An 18,029-nucleotide genomic window follows, 5' to 3' on the forward strand; every position below is an offset into this window, starting at 1 on the left:
CAAGGTTGGAAAATAACAGTTCTCATCATATTTTGCTATATACCCTGTTTTAATTGTTTCCTTGTCTGTTGTAAAAGTAAAAAAATAAAAGTACCTGCCATATTTTTGATATCTTGTTGATCGTACTGTGATATGACTTTTTTATGCTAATACTTTCTGTGAATTTTATATTATTAATTGATGTTTACCAGATACTGTGATTACCAGAATTAAACTTCAGCATTTATTCAGCTGAAAAATTCATAGGACCTACTGTTGTAGCTTATAGGGTACTCTATACAATTAGAAGTTAATATGTGAATTTCTAAAAGTAACATGTTAACTTTTGTATTTTGGTCTCTTTAATTTTCATAGATTATATACCAGTCTGATAACATAATTTGATTATTTATAAGTGTCTTATATATATTTTCATTAATCATAATTAGTATTTGCACAACAATGTGGCATCTTGTCCACTTTCTCAGTAATCCTTAAAATAGGCTTACAAAATATGCTGATTTTTGGATGGATTTGTCAGAAGATAATTTATTTATTATGCATTATGAATTTAAATATTACATAAATAATTATTAGCTTTCCTACTGCCGTATTTCTACAGATCTACATGCATACATACATTTATACATTCATATATAAGAGGATTATAAAAGAATTAAGGAAAAGTTTAAAAAATGACATGATTCAGTATCCCAGTTAATTATCTATATGTACATAGTGTGATCTGGCTGAGATTTTAAACAATGAGTTTACAAAAATTGGTATACTACACACGTGATAGACAAAAATATTGTCTGATAGTGAGGCGGGACTTTAGCCCACAGTAATCTATAGGAATTCAAGGAGCAGAACACACAACCTGTAATTTATATATTTGGGTCTGTCATTAAAATTCAAGTAGAAAAGATCAGGGGTTGCATTATTATGTTGCAAAACATATTTTGTCTTTTCTAGTCATAGTGGTTTGGAATGGATGCCAATATTTGAAACTACTAGTTGAGTTTCTAAATGGGCCTGTAGTGAGCCTTGATTCAGAGATTTTACCCAAAGCTATTTTTGGCATACTAGCAAGTATTACTTCACCTTTCTTTGGAAATCTGACAAATGATGTGGATGGGGGAAGACATTGTTTTGTGTAACAACTTTTTCATTGCTTCCATATACTGGCTTTTTTATTGTATGTAGCTTACCCATCTCCGAAGATCAAATTTAAGAGGTCGAATTTAAATTGGTTTAAATTATACAGCATAGTCTTCTCTAAACTGGTTTCTTCCCTATGTGTTAGATATACTGTACATGGTAGGTGGAAATTGTGGGACTAGTACTCCTAATACATTTGGACAGCAGCAAGACAAGAAAAGTATAAAGGGCTTTTTAAAAGGATAATTTTGAAGTCATTTCACTTACAGATTTTAAGTTGTATCTGTACATACTACTTGTACTCTCCACTATCTCCCTAATATATTAGGGAGCTATTCTCATTTGTAACAAAATGTAAATGCTGTGTTGCTTTTTGAGAGATCCATAAGTAGCCATTGTTCTCTCTAATGTGAATCTGTAGTCAAACGTGACATGAAAGTCTTGAAAGGGATTGGAGATGTTAACATCTTGAGTTATGGATGGGGTTACACAATCCCAGACAGACCCAGTGTGTTTGCCTCGTCTCACAACTCCTGCTCAAACAGGAAGTGGCAGTCATAGTTAGCTTTTAGGCAATTTTGTGTTGTGTGCCCTTTCCTGGATCTGGTCTTTCTGCCCAGTCACTCAAACACTGTGTTTTGACCTAGGCTTCCCAATATCATGAAGCAGAGTCCTCATCCTGATAAAATCTCTTTTATTTAGGTTAAAGGGAATTCCTCTCCAGCAAAGTTAGGCCATACTTGGAATACTGCATTCAGTTTTGGTCGCCACGATGTAGAAAAGATGTGGAGATTCTAGAAAGTGCAGAGAAGAGCAACAAAGATGATTAGGGGACTGGAGACTAAAACATATGAAGAGAACGGTTGCAGGAACTGGGTATGTCTAGTTTAATGAAAAGAAGGACTAGGGGAGACATGATAGCAGTGTTCCAATATCTCAGGGGTTGCCACAAAGAAGAGGGAGTCAAATTATTCTCCAAGGCACCTGAGGGTAGAACAAGAAGTAATGAGTGCAAACTAATCAAGGAGAAAAGCAACTTAGAACTGAGGAGAAATTTCCTGACAGAACAATTAATCAGTGGAACAGCTTGCTTCCAGAAGTTGTGAATGCCCCAACACTAGAGAAGATGTTGGATAGCCATTTGTCTGGAACGGTATAGGGTTTCCTGCCTAGGCAGGGGGTTGGACTGGAAGACCTCCAAGTCCCTTCCAACTCTGCTATTATATTGTAAAGTCCTGGAAAACAGTCTTTCATGAGATTTCACAACTAAGACCTTTATCAGGCTTGGAGAGCTGCCAGGCCAATATCTTCCAAACGCCATGCTGTAGCAGCAATTACTTGGCAAGAAGTCAGGAATATATCTTCACCCTAATGAAGTGAACTAATTGTCTCCTGCAAACTTTTGCTCCTCTTTATTCCCTATGTGAAGGCCATTCACCATCCGCCTGTGGCTTTACTCCTGAGTTGACCCTTGTTCCTTAACTGTTCCCTTCTCCTGGCAGCTCTGCGCATGGGCACATTGGGAACAGGCTCTAACTGTTCTTCTGTCCCACTGATATCCAACTCCAAAGGCAGCTGATAACTGTTAGCTGGCCCTGGTCCCATCTCTGCCTCCAACACAGAGCCCTCATCAGAGCCTTCCCCAGACTTCAGGACTGGCCCATGTTCCTCCCCAACCTCCTCACTGTCTGAATCTGCCACCGGCTCCACTGGTCACTGGCAGCCACAACACATTGGTCATTTCACCCTTGAACTATTGCAATGGACTCTATATAGGGCTACCCTTGAAGAGTTTTTTGAAGGTGTAGCTGTCTCAGAATACAGCTATAGAGAGTCACCTTCAGCACGATGGGTGGCATACAAATAAAGCCCTTCATAGCACAGGTGCAGGCTATTGGAGAAGCCATCTCCCCCCCCTTGAGGATTGGCAGATCCCATTGGTCCAGGAATTCTGCTGGCAGGAACCAAGACTTTTCTGTTGTGGCTCCTGTGCTCTGGAATGTGTCCCCCAATGTTGGATCTGCACCCACTCTTTTGGCCTTCCGAAAGGGTCTGAAGACCTGACTCTGCCAACTAGCCTGGGGTGTGTGATTCTGGAGGTGGTTAATAAGACTGAGATAAGGCCTCACCTGCCGTATGCATCTTGCTCCCTTACCCAACTTTGCCAATTTTAATCCTATGTAATGTCACTATTTATTGTTTTAAGATTTAATGTTTTATATTATAATGACCATAAGCCACCTAGAATCACCAGATAAAATGGGTGGCATATAAGCTTAATAAATAAATAAAAGTCTTCCATATTGTTAAAATAAATATACTGCACATATTAACATTTCATTTGTATATCATGAAGGATTGGGTATCGTGATTTATGCATAGGAGAAAGGATAATTACAATTGATACTTTGGATTCTGTATTTCAAATGGAGTAAAGTGTTCCATCTATTTTCAGACACTATACAGTCAATGATTTAAGACATTCAATAGTTTTATGAAAATACAGTCAATTTATATCAAGCATATAACTTAAAATACAAGAGGGACCCATGGTTTGGCTGCTTCATTTGATACTGCTATGATATTGGGCTCACAGAAATTCTGGAAAAAAGTGTCCAAAAGCACAAAGCCCAACTTTGAAAAAGTGAGAAATTGAATGTTAAATCTCTATAGAATCTTTGCTATTTTTCCAATTTTTTTTAAAGTGACGGAACTCGTATGCTGCCCACCTCACCAAAAGTGACTCCGTGACCCGTCAAAAGCGCGGAGGACAAAATCGCGCTCGACGAAAGCGCGCATGTGATGTCATCACAGTGTGACAAAAAAAATTAAAAATTGAAATAAAATTAAAATTAAAGCAAGCCGATTCACATAAAGGTAAGGGTTAGGTTAAGGATTAGGGTTAGGGTTAGGTTAAGGGTTAGGGTCAGGTTTAGAGCGTTAGCGTTAGGTTTAGCGTTAGGTTAAGGGTTAGCGTTAGGTTTTTCGTTACGTTAACGGTTAGGTTTAGGGTTAGATTTAGGGTTAGGTTTAGGGTTAGGTTTAGGGTTAGGTTTGGGGGGGTTAGGGGAAGGTTTTAGCTTTATTTTTACATTTTTCAATCACAGCGCGATGTTTTCGTCGCGCTGTGATGACATCAAATGCGTGCTTTCGTCGAGCGGGATTTTGTCCTCCACGATTTTGTGGTGGAACCAAGTGACTCTAGGTGGCATACAGACATTGAACAGAATAAAATATTAAAAATATTAAATATAAAACTTCAGTTAAAATAAACTAAACAGGATTGAAGGGAGGGAGCAATGTGTGCACAGAGGGGAAGTGGGGTACTCGTTGCTCTATTGGCCATACCCAGTGCACTATACTTTGGGACTGCTGATTATTTTCAACCTATCTTTTGTTATTTTACACACATGTAGAACGGGGCGGGGGGGGGGTCTTGTCTCCAGCACTCTGAGTGAAGGATTCAAAGAAGAGCTTTCTTCTTTCTCTTCTGACAAAAGTGCTGAGTGTAGCTCAGGTAGGAGGAAAATAAATCAATATTTGTACATTATTTGCATTTTTTTTACAAGGATGGGTCCTTGACCACAAATTATACTTTGGAAGTGCTGTATTAATTTTTTGCTAACACAATAATACTTTTTCAAAGTGAAAACCAGAAAGATTGTAAGCTGACTGATAAGCATTTGTTCTTTTAGAGCACATTTGTTACTGTTTACAATAATATTTTGTGTATAAAATGGCTTAGTAAAGCAAAATGCTATGCTAAGCAAATGTAAATGGTCTTCAGTAATCTTTTGTTTTGGGGCCAGCAGTTAAATCACAGAACATAGTATTGGTTCAAGCTGCCATTGTAGGATCAGGAAAATGAAAGAAAGGGAGCTGGAGCTACCAGGCTCTGAGATGAAAGACAATGCATAATCCTATCCTCAGTTGTTTTTTGAAAGGAAGCAACCTTTTAGAACAGTGATTCTTAATTCTTAAACTGAGGGTAATTACCCTCCCAGAAGATAATTTGGGCATATCTTGGGTGTAATAGAGCAATTTGTAACTGCTTGTTTGTGAACCAAGAATTAAGTTTGGGGTTGCTGCTGCAAAGATGCGTGTTAAAATGGAAAGAAAATTATTCTTGGGTCACAGTTTAAGAATCTCTCTTTTCAATGCCCATTCTATCCACAAGACTCTTCTTAAGTGACTATGTAGAACCATGGTGATGTGATTTCGGGACCTTGCAGCTCCCAAAATACATTCATGTGGGTGGAATGACAATTAACAAAGGCTGAAAGTGCTTTATGTACCATAAAACACCTTTTCCAAGGCTATCCTGGAAAAGAGGACCGAATCCAGGGTAGGGATTTAACCTGAGTAAATTGTCAGACAAAAGTCTCCCTAGTCCTCATGAAAATAAAGTGAAGATGGAGAGGAGATGAAATAACTCAGACTTGCACAATTCTTCTGTTATAGCTTTGCAATAAAAGTAATGCTAGTCTACACATGGATTCCTAGTCTCATCTGCCTTCAAGAGCTGACAGGAGGCTTTGAGAGTCTGGATGGGAAAAAACAAATTGAAACCCTGGGAAGGTGGATTTACTGCTTGTTCATCATTGGGTGGAATAGCACTGCCTGGAAAGACCTGAAGGTAGAATTCATCCAGAGTGCAATAGCCACATAATTAACTGCTGATTATTACTTTGGATGTATGGCAACCATTTTGTAGGCCCTGCAATGGTTATCAGTTGGTTTCCAAGCTCAATTCAGATGTTACCATGACTGCGAGCTTATCACCTGAATATCTAAAGCAGGGATGTCAAACTCTATTTCATTGAGGGATGCATCAGGGTTGTGTTTGACCTGGGGGTGGGGGCATGGCCAGCTCAACATCACTCCTGGGGTGGCCCCAGTGCTCTGCCAATAAAAATGGGCTCCCAAGCTCCGTTTTCTACTGCCATGGCCTCTTACAACTCTTTGCCAGTGAAACCTGAGCTCAGGAGGGCCGCATGCCTTGTCGGGGGTGCCTGGGATGTCCCAAGTGCTCTGCCAGTGAAAACGGGCTCTCGAGCTCCATTTTCATTGGCATAGGGTTGCAGGAGACTATGGCAGCTGAAAACGGAGTTTGGGAGCCCGTTTTCACTGGCAGAAGCACTGTGGGCTGGTTGCTGTTTCCAGGGTGGGCCCGTGGGCCAGATCTAAGTATCCTGTGGGCTGCATCTGGCCGATAGACTTTGAGTTTGATATCTCTTATCTAAAGGATCATATGTACCAATTAAGACAATATGTCACAAGATCCTCTCAAGAAAAATTACTTTGCCTTCTTTGGGGGGTGGGGACAGCGGGAAGCTAGGGTTTTTTAAATCATGGTTCCCATTCTCTGAAACTGCCTCCCTCTGGAAGATAGGCTACCCCGGCCCTTAGTTATTGCCTTTTGGAATATAGTAGAGACTTCTGGAGGACATTTGGTTACATATGAAATCAGATTTTGTTAAAAGTACTTATAATTTATTGGTGTTGCTTTTTATTGTTTAAATAACTTAATCTGCTATTATAATAGGATGACTTGTTCTATTTTATTGCAAGCCACTGTGATTTACATTAAGTGCCACATAAATTTGATAATTGTGATTCTGTACTGGTGGAAATATAGAAGGTCACACAGCAGGATGTGTGCACAGAATGGACACAAAATCATAAACTAAAGGACAGAAGGGATTTGACGAATCATCTAGCATAGTCCATTCCAAGTCCAGTGCAGGAATCCACTACTCTGGTGTTTATTTAAACATTTCTGGCAAAGGCAAATCTGGCTTTTCCTTAGACTATGTGATCCTATGAAGGGCTCTTACATTAGGATATTTTTTTCATGATGCTGCTGGATTTCGTGAAACTTCCTGCCTTGCCTGCTTCGGGAACACCTCTATGCATTTCTGCCCTCTCTTCTCCATGACATCCTTTAAGATCCTTGAGGACAAGTGTGTCATCTTTCTGCAGTTATAGCAATCCCTTCCCTCTCCACATTTCTCTGATGAACAAAGTACAACCCTCCCTCCTGAACTCCTGTTTGCTCTCTTTTTTTGCTGACTCAGTGCAGCTAATCACTCTATCCTATGTCTACTGAATGGCAGTTTCACAAACTAACAGATTGTAGTTACAAATATAGGAAAAGCAGATAAAAGAGTGGTTGGTTGGTTGTCTTTATTTTTCCTGCAGTCAACCCAAAGAAGTAATGTGATTACAGAAGTGATTCACTGATGATCAGAAACTGTATCTTCCCCTTTCCTACTTTATGGGAAATTATACACAGGTAGTCCTTGACTTGTAGCAGTTCATTTAGTGACCAAAGTTACAATCGCATTGAAAAAAGTAACTTTTTCACACTGTTGCAGCATCCCCATGGTCACATGATCGAAATTCAGATACTTGGCAATTGACTTATTTTTTTTGATTACCGTGTCCCGATGTCTTATGATCATCTTTTACGATCTTCTGACAAAGTCAATGGGAAAACCAGATTCACTTAACAACCGTGTTACTAACTAAACATCTGCAGTGATTCATTTAACAACGGTGGCAAGAAAGGTCATAAAATGGAGCAAAATTCACTTAACAAATGTCTCAGCAACAGAAACTTTGGGTTCAATTGTGGTCATAAGTTGAGGACCACTTGTAGTAGTTTAACATTTTTAAAACAGTATCCTCAAAATCGAGGCTTAAGTGTAAATAAAAGTACTGCATGATGTGACATCTACAGCAGAAACGAGTAATTTTAATAACATGTCATAGAGTTTCATAAAAAAATTCATTTTTCAATTAAACAAAGGATCAAAAACATTTTTGTAAGTTAGCCTATCGTTTTTCACTGATAATATGGCTTCCATTTTTATCTAAATACAGACAACTCTTTGAATTAAAATCCAAACTAAAATTACTGCCCTACCAAATTGCAGAATTGTGTGTAGGTGTGTGTATAAACATTACTTTAACAATGTAAACTTATTTAAAGAAAAATATTTAGAAGTATTTTAAAGAGTTCATCAACTGTTTTCAGTTCACTTATTAGAACTGAGTATTTCTTTGGACCTGCTAAGAGTTGCATAGCTCCATTGATTGCTTCCATGCAAGTGAAACCTGATCTTTAACAGATGTTTGAGAAGCTGCCAGTGTTCTCTATGATCAGTAGGCTAGACATTTTAAACTGTGTTAATATCTTATTATAGTAATGTTAATGCATTTTAAAATGCTACTTAAAAGGAGAAACTGTTATAAACAGACCCACAAACAAATATGATTTCTTAACATATTTTAGCTATTTGTGTAAGTATTAAGTATCTTTTGCAGAAACAAGCTAAAGTGTACTTCTAAATTTGGATTCTGAAATTTTTGGCATTTTGATTTTCAGAGCTTTCATGTGAGTGAAATGCTTTCTTGCCAAATCAAAGCATAAAGTAAAATATACCACATTTGGAAGAGTTGACTAAATAACATGCAGTAGCTCTTTATGAAGGTGACTTTTTAAGCTGTATTTTAAAGGGAATTTCAACTGCTTTGTTGAAAATGTGTAAGGAATCAAAGCTTCTGTTCATTTTTATCTCTGCTAGTTAGATTTCTGGTGTAAAACTTGATGTGTTCTGATGAATACTTCGAAAATACCACAACACAACATCCACCCCCAACTTGCACCCAAATTTTTCCCTGCCTCCAAGGGCACTCCCCCATGTAGCATACCATACTTCTTACCTGGGACTCTATTTTTGTTTTATGACCCATGCTTCTTGGGTTATGACAACAGGACACCTGGATCTCCAGTGGTCACATGAACTCATGCTTTATGACACAACACTTATTAACAGCAATTCATGTCTAAATTGCGGTTGTAACTCAAGGACTACCTATAAAACTTTTCCACTGCTAAGCCATTGAATTGCTTTGTATGAAGGCAAGTCTAGAATGTTCTGTTTCTGAGAAAAAAGCACAGAATTGACACTGCACAAAACTGAAATAAGTTCACCATTGATACTATTGGTTCCATAATAACACATGATTAAAATATTGTACAAAAGTGCCTGCTGATGACTATGCAATGAATAACCATGGGCTTTTTAAAAAAATCCTTACATTTTCACAAGGTATGTAAATTTGTGCAACTAAGCCTGTTTGTTCTGCTCATACATGTTTACCACAGTCAGTTTAAACGCATTTAATGGACTACAAGTTGCACTGAACTAGTGTTTTCTCAACTTCTTTGAAACTGTTCTTGCCTGTAGTTGTTCCACACAAACTATTTATAGAGGCTAAGTCTTCAGTCATTTCCTTGAATAAACAACAACAACTGAGCAGTATTAGTAACATCTGTGGACTCATCTGGAGCCAAGGAAAACCACCAGAAATAATTTGCTTTTTTAATTGATTATTGAAGTTGCTCCCAGTGTCCTCAACTCTTGGGGCAACTGTTTTTTCAGTCTTAAAATAAGTATTTTTTCTGGACACATTCGGCAATCAAACACAATTTAATTAACTCACAATCAATAAACAGCTTTCCTTGCTGGCTAACAAATGAACCACATAGAAACTTACTTTGGTTGCAGCTAAATATTGTAAATGTAGCAGTCGCTTTCCGCTTTTTAATGCTTATTTACCAAGTAAGGAGATTAAAATTGAGGGATGCTATTTTTTTCTCTCCTGACATTCTCATTTATAATAATGATTCTCTCACTTTTTTAGACAGCATTAAAGATTAAAACCAAATATATATTTTAAAGAGAAGTTTTTGGTGCAACAGCAGTTTTAGAACAATGCGTTTTGAGTTTTTCCTGTGGGTATCCCCTAACGTGCAGTAACACTTTCATATAATAGTGTAAGTCAATAGTTTATCCCGTGTAGGAATTAAATAGTAACTGGAGGAATTTCATATATTCAGAAAAAGAGTCCTTTAAAAAGGGAACCATTATCATAATGCGTTGTCAAAGTTGGATGCAAAATATGGGTTATGGTCATTTGTAGTTAAACATGTATTCTTTATGAGTGGAAAATGTTTTAAAAGTTCATTTTCTTGAAATTTCTTTTTTTTCCTGTTAGACTGCCTCTTTGCTAACCTCCATCTATGAAAAAGAGGGAATACATTTATCAGATTTTGATATCTATTATTTGCATTCTTTGTTCTCAAATGTTGCATTAGATTTTATACGGTGTTTTTTTTCTTAAATCAGAGCTTAAAAACTAAGCATGAAATAATTTAGAAAAGTTCTAAATATCAACGTGTTCTGCTAGCCTTTTTGTAGTAAAGCTATGCAGTAATAATTGTTTAATAAATTAGTAAACAAATAATTGTTTAATTTGTGTTCCTAGGTATATGTGGAATTTGATGATCTTGAATGGGAAAAACGAGAATGGGTTAAAGTTTATGAAGATTTTGCAGCATTCCTTGTGGAATACCAACTGATCTGGGCAAAGAGGAAGGATCCTAGCCAGTCTCAGGGATCAAAACTCAAGCATATTCAGTGGCCTGCACTGGTAAGATGCCTATTTTATGTTTTTAACTTCCATTGAGAAACTTTAGAAAATACAGTAGTGTTATTTTGCTGTTTGCAATTTCTAAATCAGTCTGTTTGTAAAAACCTCCTGTTATGAGGGCATATGACGTAGTATTCTTCATTGATTAGAAAAACCATGCAGCTTGTTTTTTTCTTCTTTCAATTCTAAAATCAGATTGGATCTTGATACTGCTCTATTTGGGATGTACTGTTGCTAGCTTCTATTTTGACACTTCACAAATTTCATATTGAAAGTATTCTACAACTTTTTGCTATTGGCATTATTCCTGCCACTTAGCTCAGCTGTTTTTTTCTGTCTTACATAAGGGTCAGGCATAAGTGTCTGCTAGCCATGTTTTTCATTTCCTGCAGAGATTTGTGATGCTCTCTGATCTTCTCTTGTTCATCTTGGGGCTACTGTGCAAAGTTACTGGCTTCCAATTAAACATTGTTCTCATTTCTTATTCTCATGAGGATCTTTGTATGCAGCCTACCATGGATGAGCTGAACAGACAAAGAGACTTGGGTTGCAGTTTTTTTCTCCCAGCTGTTTTGATCTGTAATGTATTAATTTCTGAATGAGCCATCAAGTGAGAACCCATCGTGCATTAGTTTAGCCAATCCCTGAATAAGGCTTACAATGTGACTAGAGATACAAGCTTCTCTGAAATGGTTGCTTCCCTTGCTTTCTTCTAATGTTCAGGATTCTCTTCAGTGGATTTGTTTGGTAATGCAAGTTTCCTTCATTTGTGGGCTATCTGGGGCAGAGCGGATTCTAACAAATCAGTGGTTAACGATCTTAAAATCATCTTAAGGTTTTTAAGATTTTAGTCTCTTTAGATTTGATTAAAATTTAAAAAATAAATAAAATCTGAAAATTACAGTAATTCTACAAAAGATTTTGTCAGGTTTATTCAATTTTCTCAGAGAATATTTAGAAAAAGTTGGTGCTAATTACATCTGGCCCTCAACTTACAACAGTTCATTTAATGACCATTCAAAGTTCAGAAAAGTAGCATTGTCAATGGTTTTGGATTTTGCCAAGAGATTTTGAATGGGGATGTACAGAGTAACAGAACTGTTAAAACAGTTTAAAATTATCTAAGTACTTTGGTTCATCTAAATTGATTAAATTCATAACCAATATGTTTAGATTTCTGTCTCTTGTTTTTTCATCTTAATAGTTGGAAATCTATATGCTAGTCATACACCAGCTCAAATAAACTTTTGTAATGGAATTTTCAGAACTACTAATAAAAAAAGTAACCTGGTCATAAGTCACATTTTTCAGCACCGTCATAACTTTGAACAATTGATAAAGAATGGTCATTAAGCAAGGACCGCCTCTATTATGAAACAATGAAATTTTTGGAAATTTGGCTATTTCCCAAAAGCCTTTCACTAATACCATAGGTGTTTTTATCTAAGGCAGATTAATATGAAATTCCTCCCCTGTGTTATTAAAAGAAAATGTTAGCTAGCGGAGTCAAGTTGGTCAATCCTTTTCATGGATATTAATAAGGTGTTTCATATTTGGCTGAATGCAGGGCACACAGTAGTCATTCCATTTTAGTAATTACAGACATATTGTCTTGATAAGCATTTCTCTATTTTAAGCTCCTTAATTAATGAGAGCACTCTTAAGGAAAAGGCAGGATTTATGACAAATATTGACCAGTATCTGATATTCGAAGGGAAATAACTGCAGTCCTTAAAGTTTTCCAAGCAAGTTCTCTGTTGTGATTAGATCTGCATATTCAGAAAACTGGTTGTGCTGGAAGTTACAATCAAAAGTCATAGGTGTGAAGTCCTTGGTGCTCTCAGAGCTTGGTTGTTTGCTTACAGACATTTCATTTCACAATATGCAGATGTTTCATTACCCAGCTAGGTAACATGATCCATGCAGTGATGTTCCAAGGACTTCAGACGGTTCAACCCTCAGCTACCTATTCTACTCTGTTAAAAGTCATAGGGCCTGATAGTCTGAGGGACCACCTTTCTACCTATCCAGTATTCACAGAATGAACATGCTCCCATATCTAAGACAGTATAGCCCTAAGGCAGTGATGGTGAACCTTTTTGGCATCGCGTGCCAAAAGCGGGGAGAGGGCAGGTTGTCTTGGGTGTGTGTGCCACACCCATAATAGTATTCATGCAGACCCTCCCCATGCGCATGCAACCACCACCACCCGCACATGCGCGCGCGACCCCTGCCTTCCCTGCTAACATTTGGTGCATGATGGTCCCATTTTTCCACTCTCCCCAGGCTCCAGAGGATTTCTAGGAGCCTGGGGAGGGTAAAAATTCCCCCCCCCCCCGAGGCTCTCCGGAGGCTTCCAGCACCTTCCACTCACAACCGCAGGACCTACCGCTCCCTGCCGCCTTCACAGGCAGCGGAGGCGAACGCTATCCTTGGTGGGGCAGCCGTGCTCATGCGGTCCTGGCCTGAAGCCTCATGACCCTCCCACCCAGCCAACCACGGCTCACCTGCACTGGGAGGCACCTGGCAGTGCCGGCGGTCTCCCTGATAGGTGGTGGGCGGTTGTGGGTGCAGTGCCCCCGATGCCCAGCGCCTTCCACTGGCGCAGAAAGGGTATGCAATGGGGAAACAAGTTCCCCAGGGAGGGGGGAATGACAGAGAGATTGGCCCATCAGAGTGTGTGTGTTTCCCCTGTTTGACATGGGACCAGTGCTGGGATGAGGCGCTCCACCGACTGTTTTCATTGTGAAGGAGGAAATCTCCCTCCGTGGACTTGAGGAAAAAGAAAGTCTTCTTTTTCCCCCTTCTCAAATTGCAGCATGTGGAGGGAGAGAGAGGGAGAGAGAGAGAGAGAGAGAGAGAGAGAGAGAGAGAGAGAGATAGTAAATAAATAACTGATAATGTTACTAATGTATACAATGTGTAGTGTTATGATGAGTATAATTGAATATGAATATTGAATCGTACCCATGTAAGGAAGATTAGCAATCCTTTGGATTATACATAAAGGTTCATCATCATCTTGAAGAAGATGAACTGTGGATGGGAACTTGCAAAGAAAGGAGTGAAAATTTCGCTCTTAGTATACATGGATGATTTGAAGCTGTTTGGTAAAACAAAAGCTGAACTGAATTTATTAATTGAAAGCACAAAAGAATTCAGCCAAGACATTAGTATGCAGTTTGGAATTGACAAATGTGCAGCAATGGCAACCAAAGCAGGCAAGGTCATAGAAGATGATGGAATAGAACTTGAGAATGAAGAAATGCTATAGGCAGTAAAACCAGAAGAAGGCTACAAGTACTTGGGGATTTTAGAGGCCTCTGACTTAATGCATAATAAAGTCAAGGAATTAACTTCAGCCAAGTACGACGAATTCGCAAGATATTAAAGTTCAAATTGAATGGAGGAAACATCATAAAAGCCATAAATACCTGGGCTGTACCTGTGATTCGATACTCTGCAGGAATAATTGACTGGACCCAGATGGAGTTGGACAATTTGGACAGAAAAACAAGGAAGTTTATGACAATGAATCATGCTTTGCACCCTAAAAGTGATGATGACCAATTATATCTACCAAGACTAGAGGGTGGTCGAGGACTCCTACAAGTAAAACAGACTGTGGAAGAAGAAAAACGCAGCTTGAATGATTACATCCAGAAAAGTGAAGAATCAATGATTAAGGAAGTAAATAAAGAAGGCCTTTTAAAGACAACTAAGTCAAAAGCTGAATATAAGAAAGAAGTAATTGAGAAGCGAGTTGAAAATTGGAAAAACAAAACTATGCATAGCCAATACTTGAAAAGTATTAAAGGCAAAGCTGACCAAAAGCTAACAAGTACCAGGACTTGCAAATTGAAGTTGAGCGACTGTGGAAAAAGAAATTGTGTGTTGTCCCGATTGTAATTGGAGCCCTTGGAGCAATACCCAAAGGGCTACCTCGCTTTTTGGAAATTTTAAATTTATCAGACTTGAACATTCTGATTCTACAAAAAACCACCCTACTTGGAACAGCTTATATCCTTCGACGTTACCTTCACATTTCTTAGGTCCTTGGTTAGGACTCAAGCTGTTGAGCTACCAACCAGCCCCAAAAGCTGTGAATCTCACCAAAGATTAACCACATATAATAAAGAACTAGGTTAGATACAATTAAAGTTTTGATTATTAGGGGGAAAATGTTATGATACAGGATGTAGTCAAATAGAGGAGGGATAAAAATAACAATGTATATATAGATATGGGTATAACATAAGGAAACTGGATGTAAACTTTAAACAGTGATTTGGAAAGGAGGACTAGAAAACTTTGTTATTAAATATTATGGATGTTTAGCTAGAATAGGACATAAGGATTTAGTGTTAGTGGAGGATTTTAGAAATAGTATTGAAAGGCCAGCAGTAAGTGGTTATGTATTAAATTTTGGTATATTTTGTGATGAAGGACGCTTAAACAATTATAGTCAAATGAAACTGGAGCTATGATGATGGTGACATGTATAAATATTTGAGTTAAAATACTTAAGTTAATATGAATTGTTTGTTGACTGTGGAAGAGATGCACGAAAGTCTTTTTGTAACCAACTGATACACTTTCTATAGCATGTAAAGAAGGATGTTGTATTTGTTTTAAATTTTAAAAAAAACTTATTTTAAAAAAAGAAATGGCTCCCCGTGCCACCTGTTGCACACGTGCCATAGGTTCACCATCACGGCCCTAAGGCATTTAGGTGCCAGGTTTTCATAATGCCCATCCTGTGAAACGGCATCCTCTCTCTTCCCCCACCCCCCAGCTTTAAGTTGGTTGCACCCTGCGGTCCTTTAAGTGTACTTTGAGGTCCTGGCGCTTTCCATAGGAGCTTAGGAAGCACCATGTTAGTTAACTATGTGGGAATTTAATCATTATGATAGGTGTTTTAGTCCATTTTTTAAATTTGTATTCAATATTATTTTTAAATACATATGCTACCCAGAGTTGTTTATGAATTGGATAGTCTGTAAATGTTTCTCAGACCTGTCTTGGCCCTTCAATGAAGTGGGGCTAATGTTTCTGCAAGCATGCTCTAGTTTCTGGCAGAAATTAACTTTTTCCCCAGTAGAACTTGGCTCCCTCATTCTTTTTAGAATATTTTAAATCCAGATGGTTAAGAAGCATAATGGAAAAAAACTTGGCTTTTTAGGCTTCTGTTGAACAGTATTTTCCTGCTAGGCTTTGATATGGTAAGACATTCATTTGAGAGTTAATTGCCAAGCTGATTGCACTTTAATTTCCAGCCTGCTGGATCACAAAAAGAAAAAAAAAACAGAACGAGGCCAGTCTTCTGTCTTTTTTTAATCCTTGTGCCTTCTTTTTCACAGTTTGATGTTTTGTCCTCTTCAGTATTATTTGCAGTATGTCATAACATCCCTATTTCACAGTTCCTGTGTCTTTCTGGTTTAGGCTCGATAGAAACTTTGAGTCATATAATGTTCCATTGTTCATTTCACGAGGATCAGCAGTCTCTCCTGCTTTATCCTAGCCTTCAGAAGGCACCTTTCTTACCTGTTGGCTGATCTTTATCACAACATTATCTTAGAGTTGCTAAATTTTCATGTCTGTATGTGACATTGGCCACTCCCTGGCTTGTGAAATTTCATTATTTTGTTTTGTTTTGTGTTTTATCTCTGCTGTATTCTATTTTAGTTATAAGCAGGTCATTGACTATCAGCAATTTGAAACTTGTATATTTATAAAGACGGTTGATTTGGACATTTGTTAAAAAGTCAATAATTAATTTTCCCTCCTGAATCTATGTTGTGTATATTTTTAAAATATAGAATATTTGTTTCCAATAGTAATTCCTTTGAATATGCAAGAAAATGTTCTTTCTGCTCTCAGAGCAAATGGTATAAAAATAGACAGAATTTCAAAGTTAATTTAAAAAGAGTTCAAAACATGATGAGTAGGTAGATATGTGATTTCATTGACAACAACTGAGATGCCCAAGGAAAACACCCTGGAAGTAGTTTAAGGGCTGATACAGGACTTGTTGTTACCATAGACTTCACCTCCAAACTTAAAAAGAATGGACTATCGCTACCTTCCCCGTGTTGCAATTCTGGATTGGATCTTTTTATCTAACTGAATTATTCAGTGGAAAAATGGTGGAAGGGAAGTAAAACTTAGCCTAAATGCAAAACAAGTGAAAACCATTCTGTATGCCAATAAAGGAGAATATTTGTAGCTCAGGTTTGAAATGAGAGGTCCTTAGTGCTCTCTGAACTTGGACATGATGCAATGATGATGTTATGTAGTTTGGGGAATGAAATGTTTGCAACAACACAAGATCAGAGAGCACCAAGTCTGTATACTTTGTAAAAGTACATAATGAAGCATTCATGCACCTAGTTGCTCATTTAAAGTATGCCTGGAAATAGTCAAGAGAGATATTCTCCTAAGCGCTGCTTGGAGTGTCCAAGCTCGGGTTAACTTCAGCTTGCTGCCCAAGGAACTGAGTTTGATTTTTTGTTGTAGCTCCGCCTCCTGGTTGCTCCAGAGGCTCAGTTTTAAAAAACTCAGTCGCCCTACAGGACGTCTTTCCAGGGGCTCCAGTCCTTGTGCAGCAAGCTGGACCCCACTTTCTTAAATTTTGGCTAGAGATATTGTAGCTCCTTTTTTTGTTAGACCTGCTAGTTAGCTTGTAGATAGGTTTCCCTGCATTTCTATCTCTGCAAGGATTTCTGTGTTTACTCCATCGCGCAGGCAGGCTCCCTGGGGCGATTGCAGCCCAGCCTCCACCTGGGGCTGCTGCTAGGTCGGGTCTCCTTAAATCGCCGGTTCAGTGAGTACTTGGGAGGGGGGGCGATCGGACAGCCAAAGCCCTTCTGAGCCCCTGACAGGAGCGTTAGGCTCCAAAAAGCCCGACGATGCTCCAGGCGCGCGGCGCGAACGGCCGCCATTTTAAAAAAGACCATTTTGGCGCGCTTTCGCTCCCAGGCCTCTAATCTTGCCACGCGGCCTCCTTTGAACAGCGGATCGCCGCGGAGGGCCGCCTTAAGCCCGGAGTCTCACGTGGGAGCCCACGCAGGCTCTTGCCCTCCTTCTCCTTCCAGCGGCTGCAGGGAACCCGGGCTTAAAACCCCCGCCTACCTGCCTTCAGCGCGGATCTGCAGGTGCTAGGCCGATCACTTCAGCCAGCTCCAGCCTCCCTCTCCTCTCTTCAGCCGGCTAGGCCTCTGAGCCATTAAAGGCCCAGCTGCTATGCTGTTAGGATTATAAAATATTAGTGAGGTGGTTGGCCCATTTAGAATCTAGATTTTTATTTTTTTTATTCCATCTGTATTTTTTAATAAATAACTTAAGGCAGCAAACATACTTACCGTATTTTTCGGAGTATAAGATGCACC

General features: G+C 38.7%; 1 protein-coding gene across 2 annotated transcripts in view; it reads left to right on the top strand.

Annotated features, from left to right (window-relative positions):
* Positions 1-18,029, top strand: part of JMJD1C (jumonji domain containing 1C) — a 109,406-nt gene that overhangs the window by 13,128 nt on the left and 78,249 nt on the right. Inside the window, exon 2 of one of the 2 annotated variants that reach the window (XM_087702665.1) lies at positions 10,477-10,641. In XM_087702665.1, coding sequence (XP_087558791.1) covers positions 10,477-10,641 — 165 coding nt within the window. Of the gene's footprint in view, positions 1-10,476; positions 10,642-18,029 lie in introns of those variants that run through there. The other variant, XM_087702666.1, reaches the window with a different exon arrangement.

This window comes from Thamnophis sirtalis, unplaced genomic scaffold, assembly GCF_051295495.1.
Source record: "Thamnophis sirtalis isolate CommonGarterSnake01/CBP01778 unplaced genomic scaffold, rThaSir2_p1.2 scaffold_15, whole genome shotgun sequence".
NCBI classification, from domain to species: Eukaryota; Metazoa; Chordata; class Lepidosauria; order Squamata; family Natricidae; genus Thamnophis; species Thamnophis sirtalis.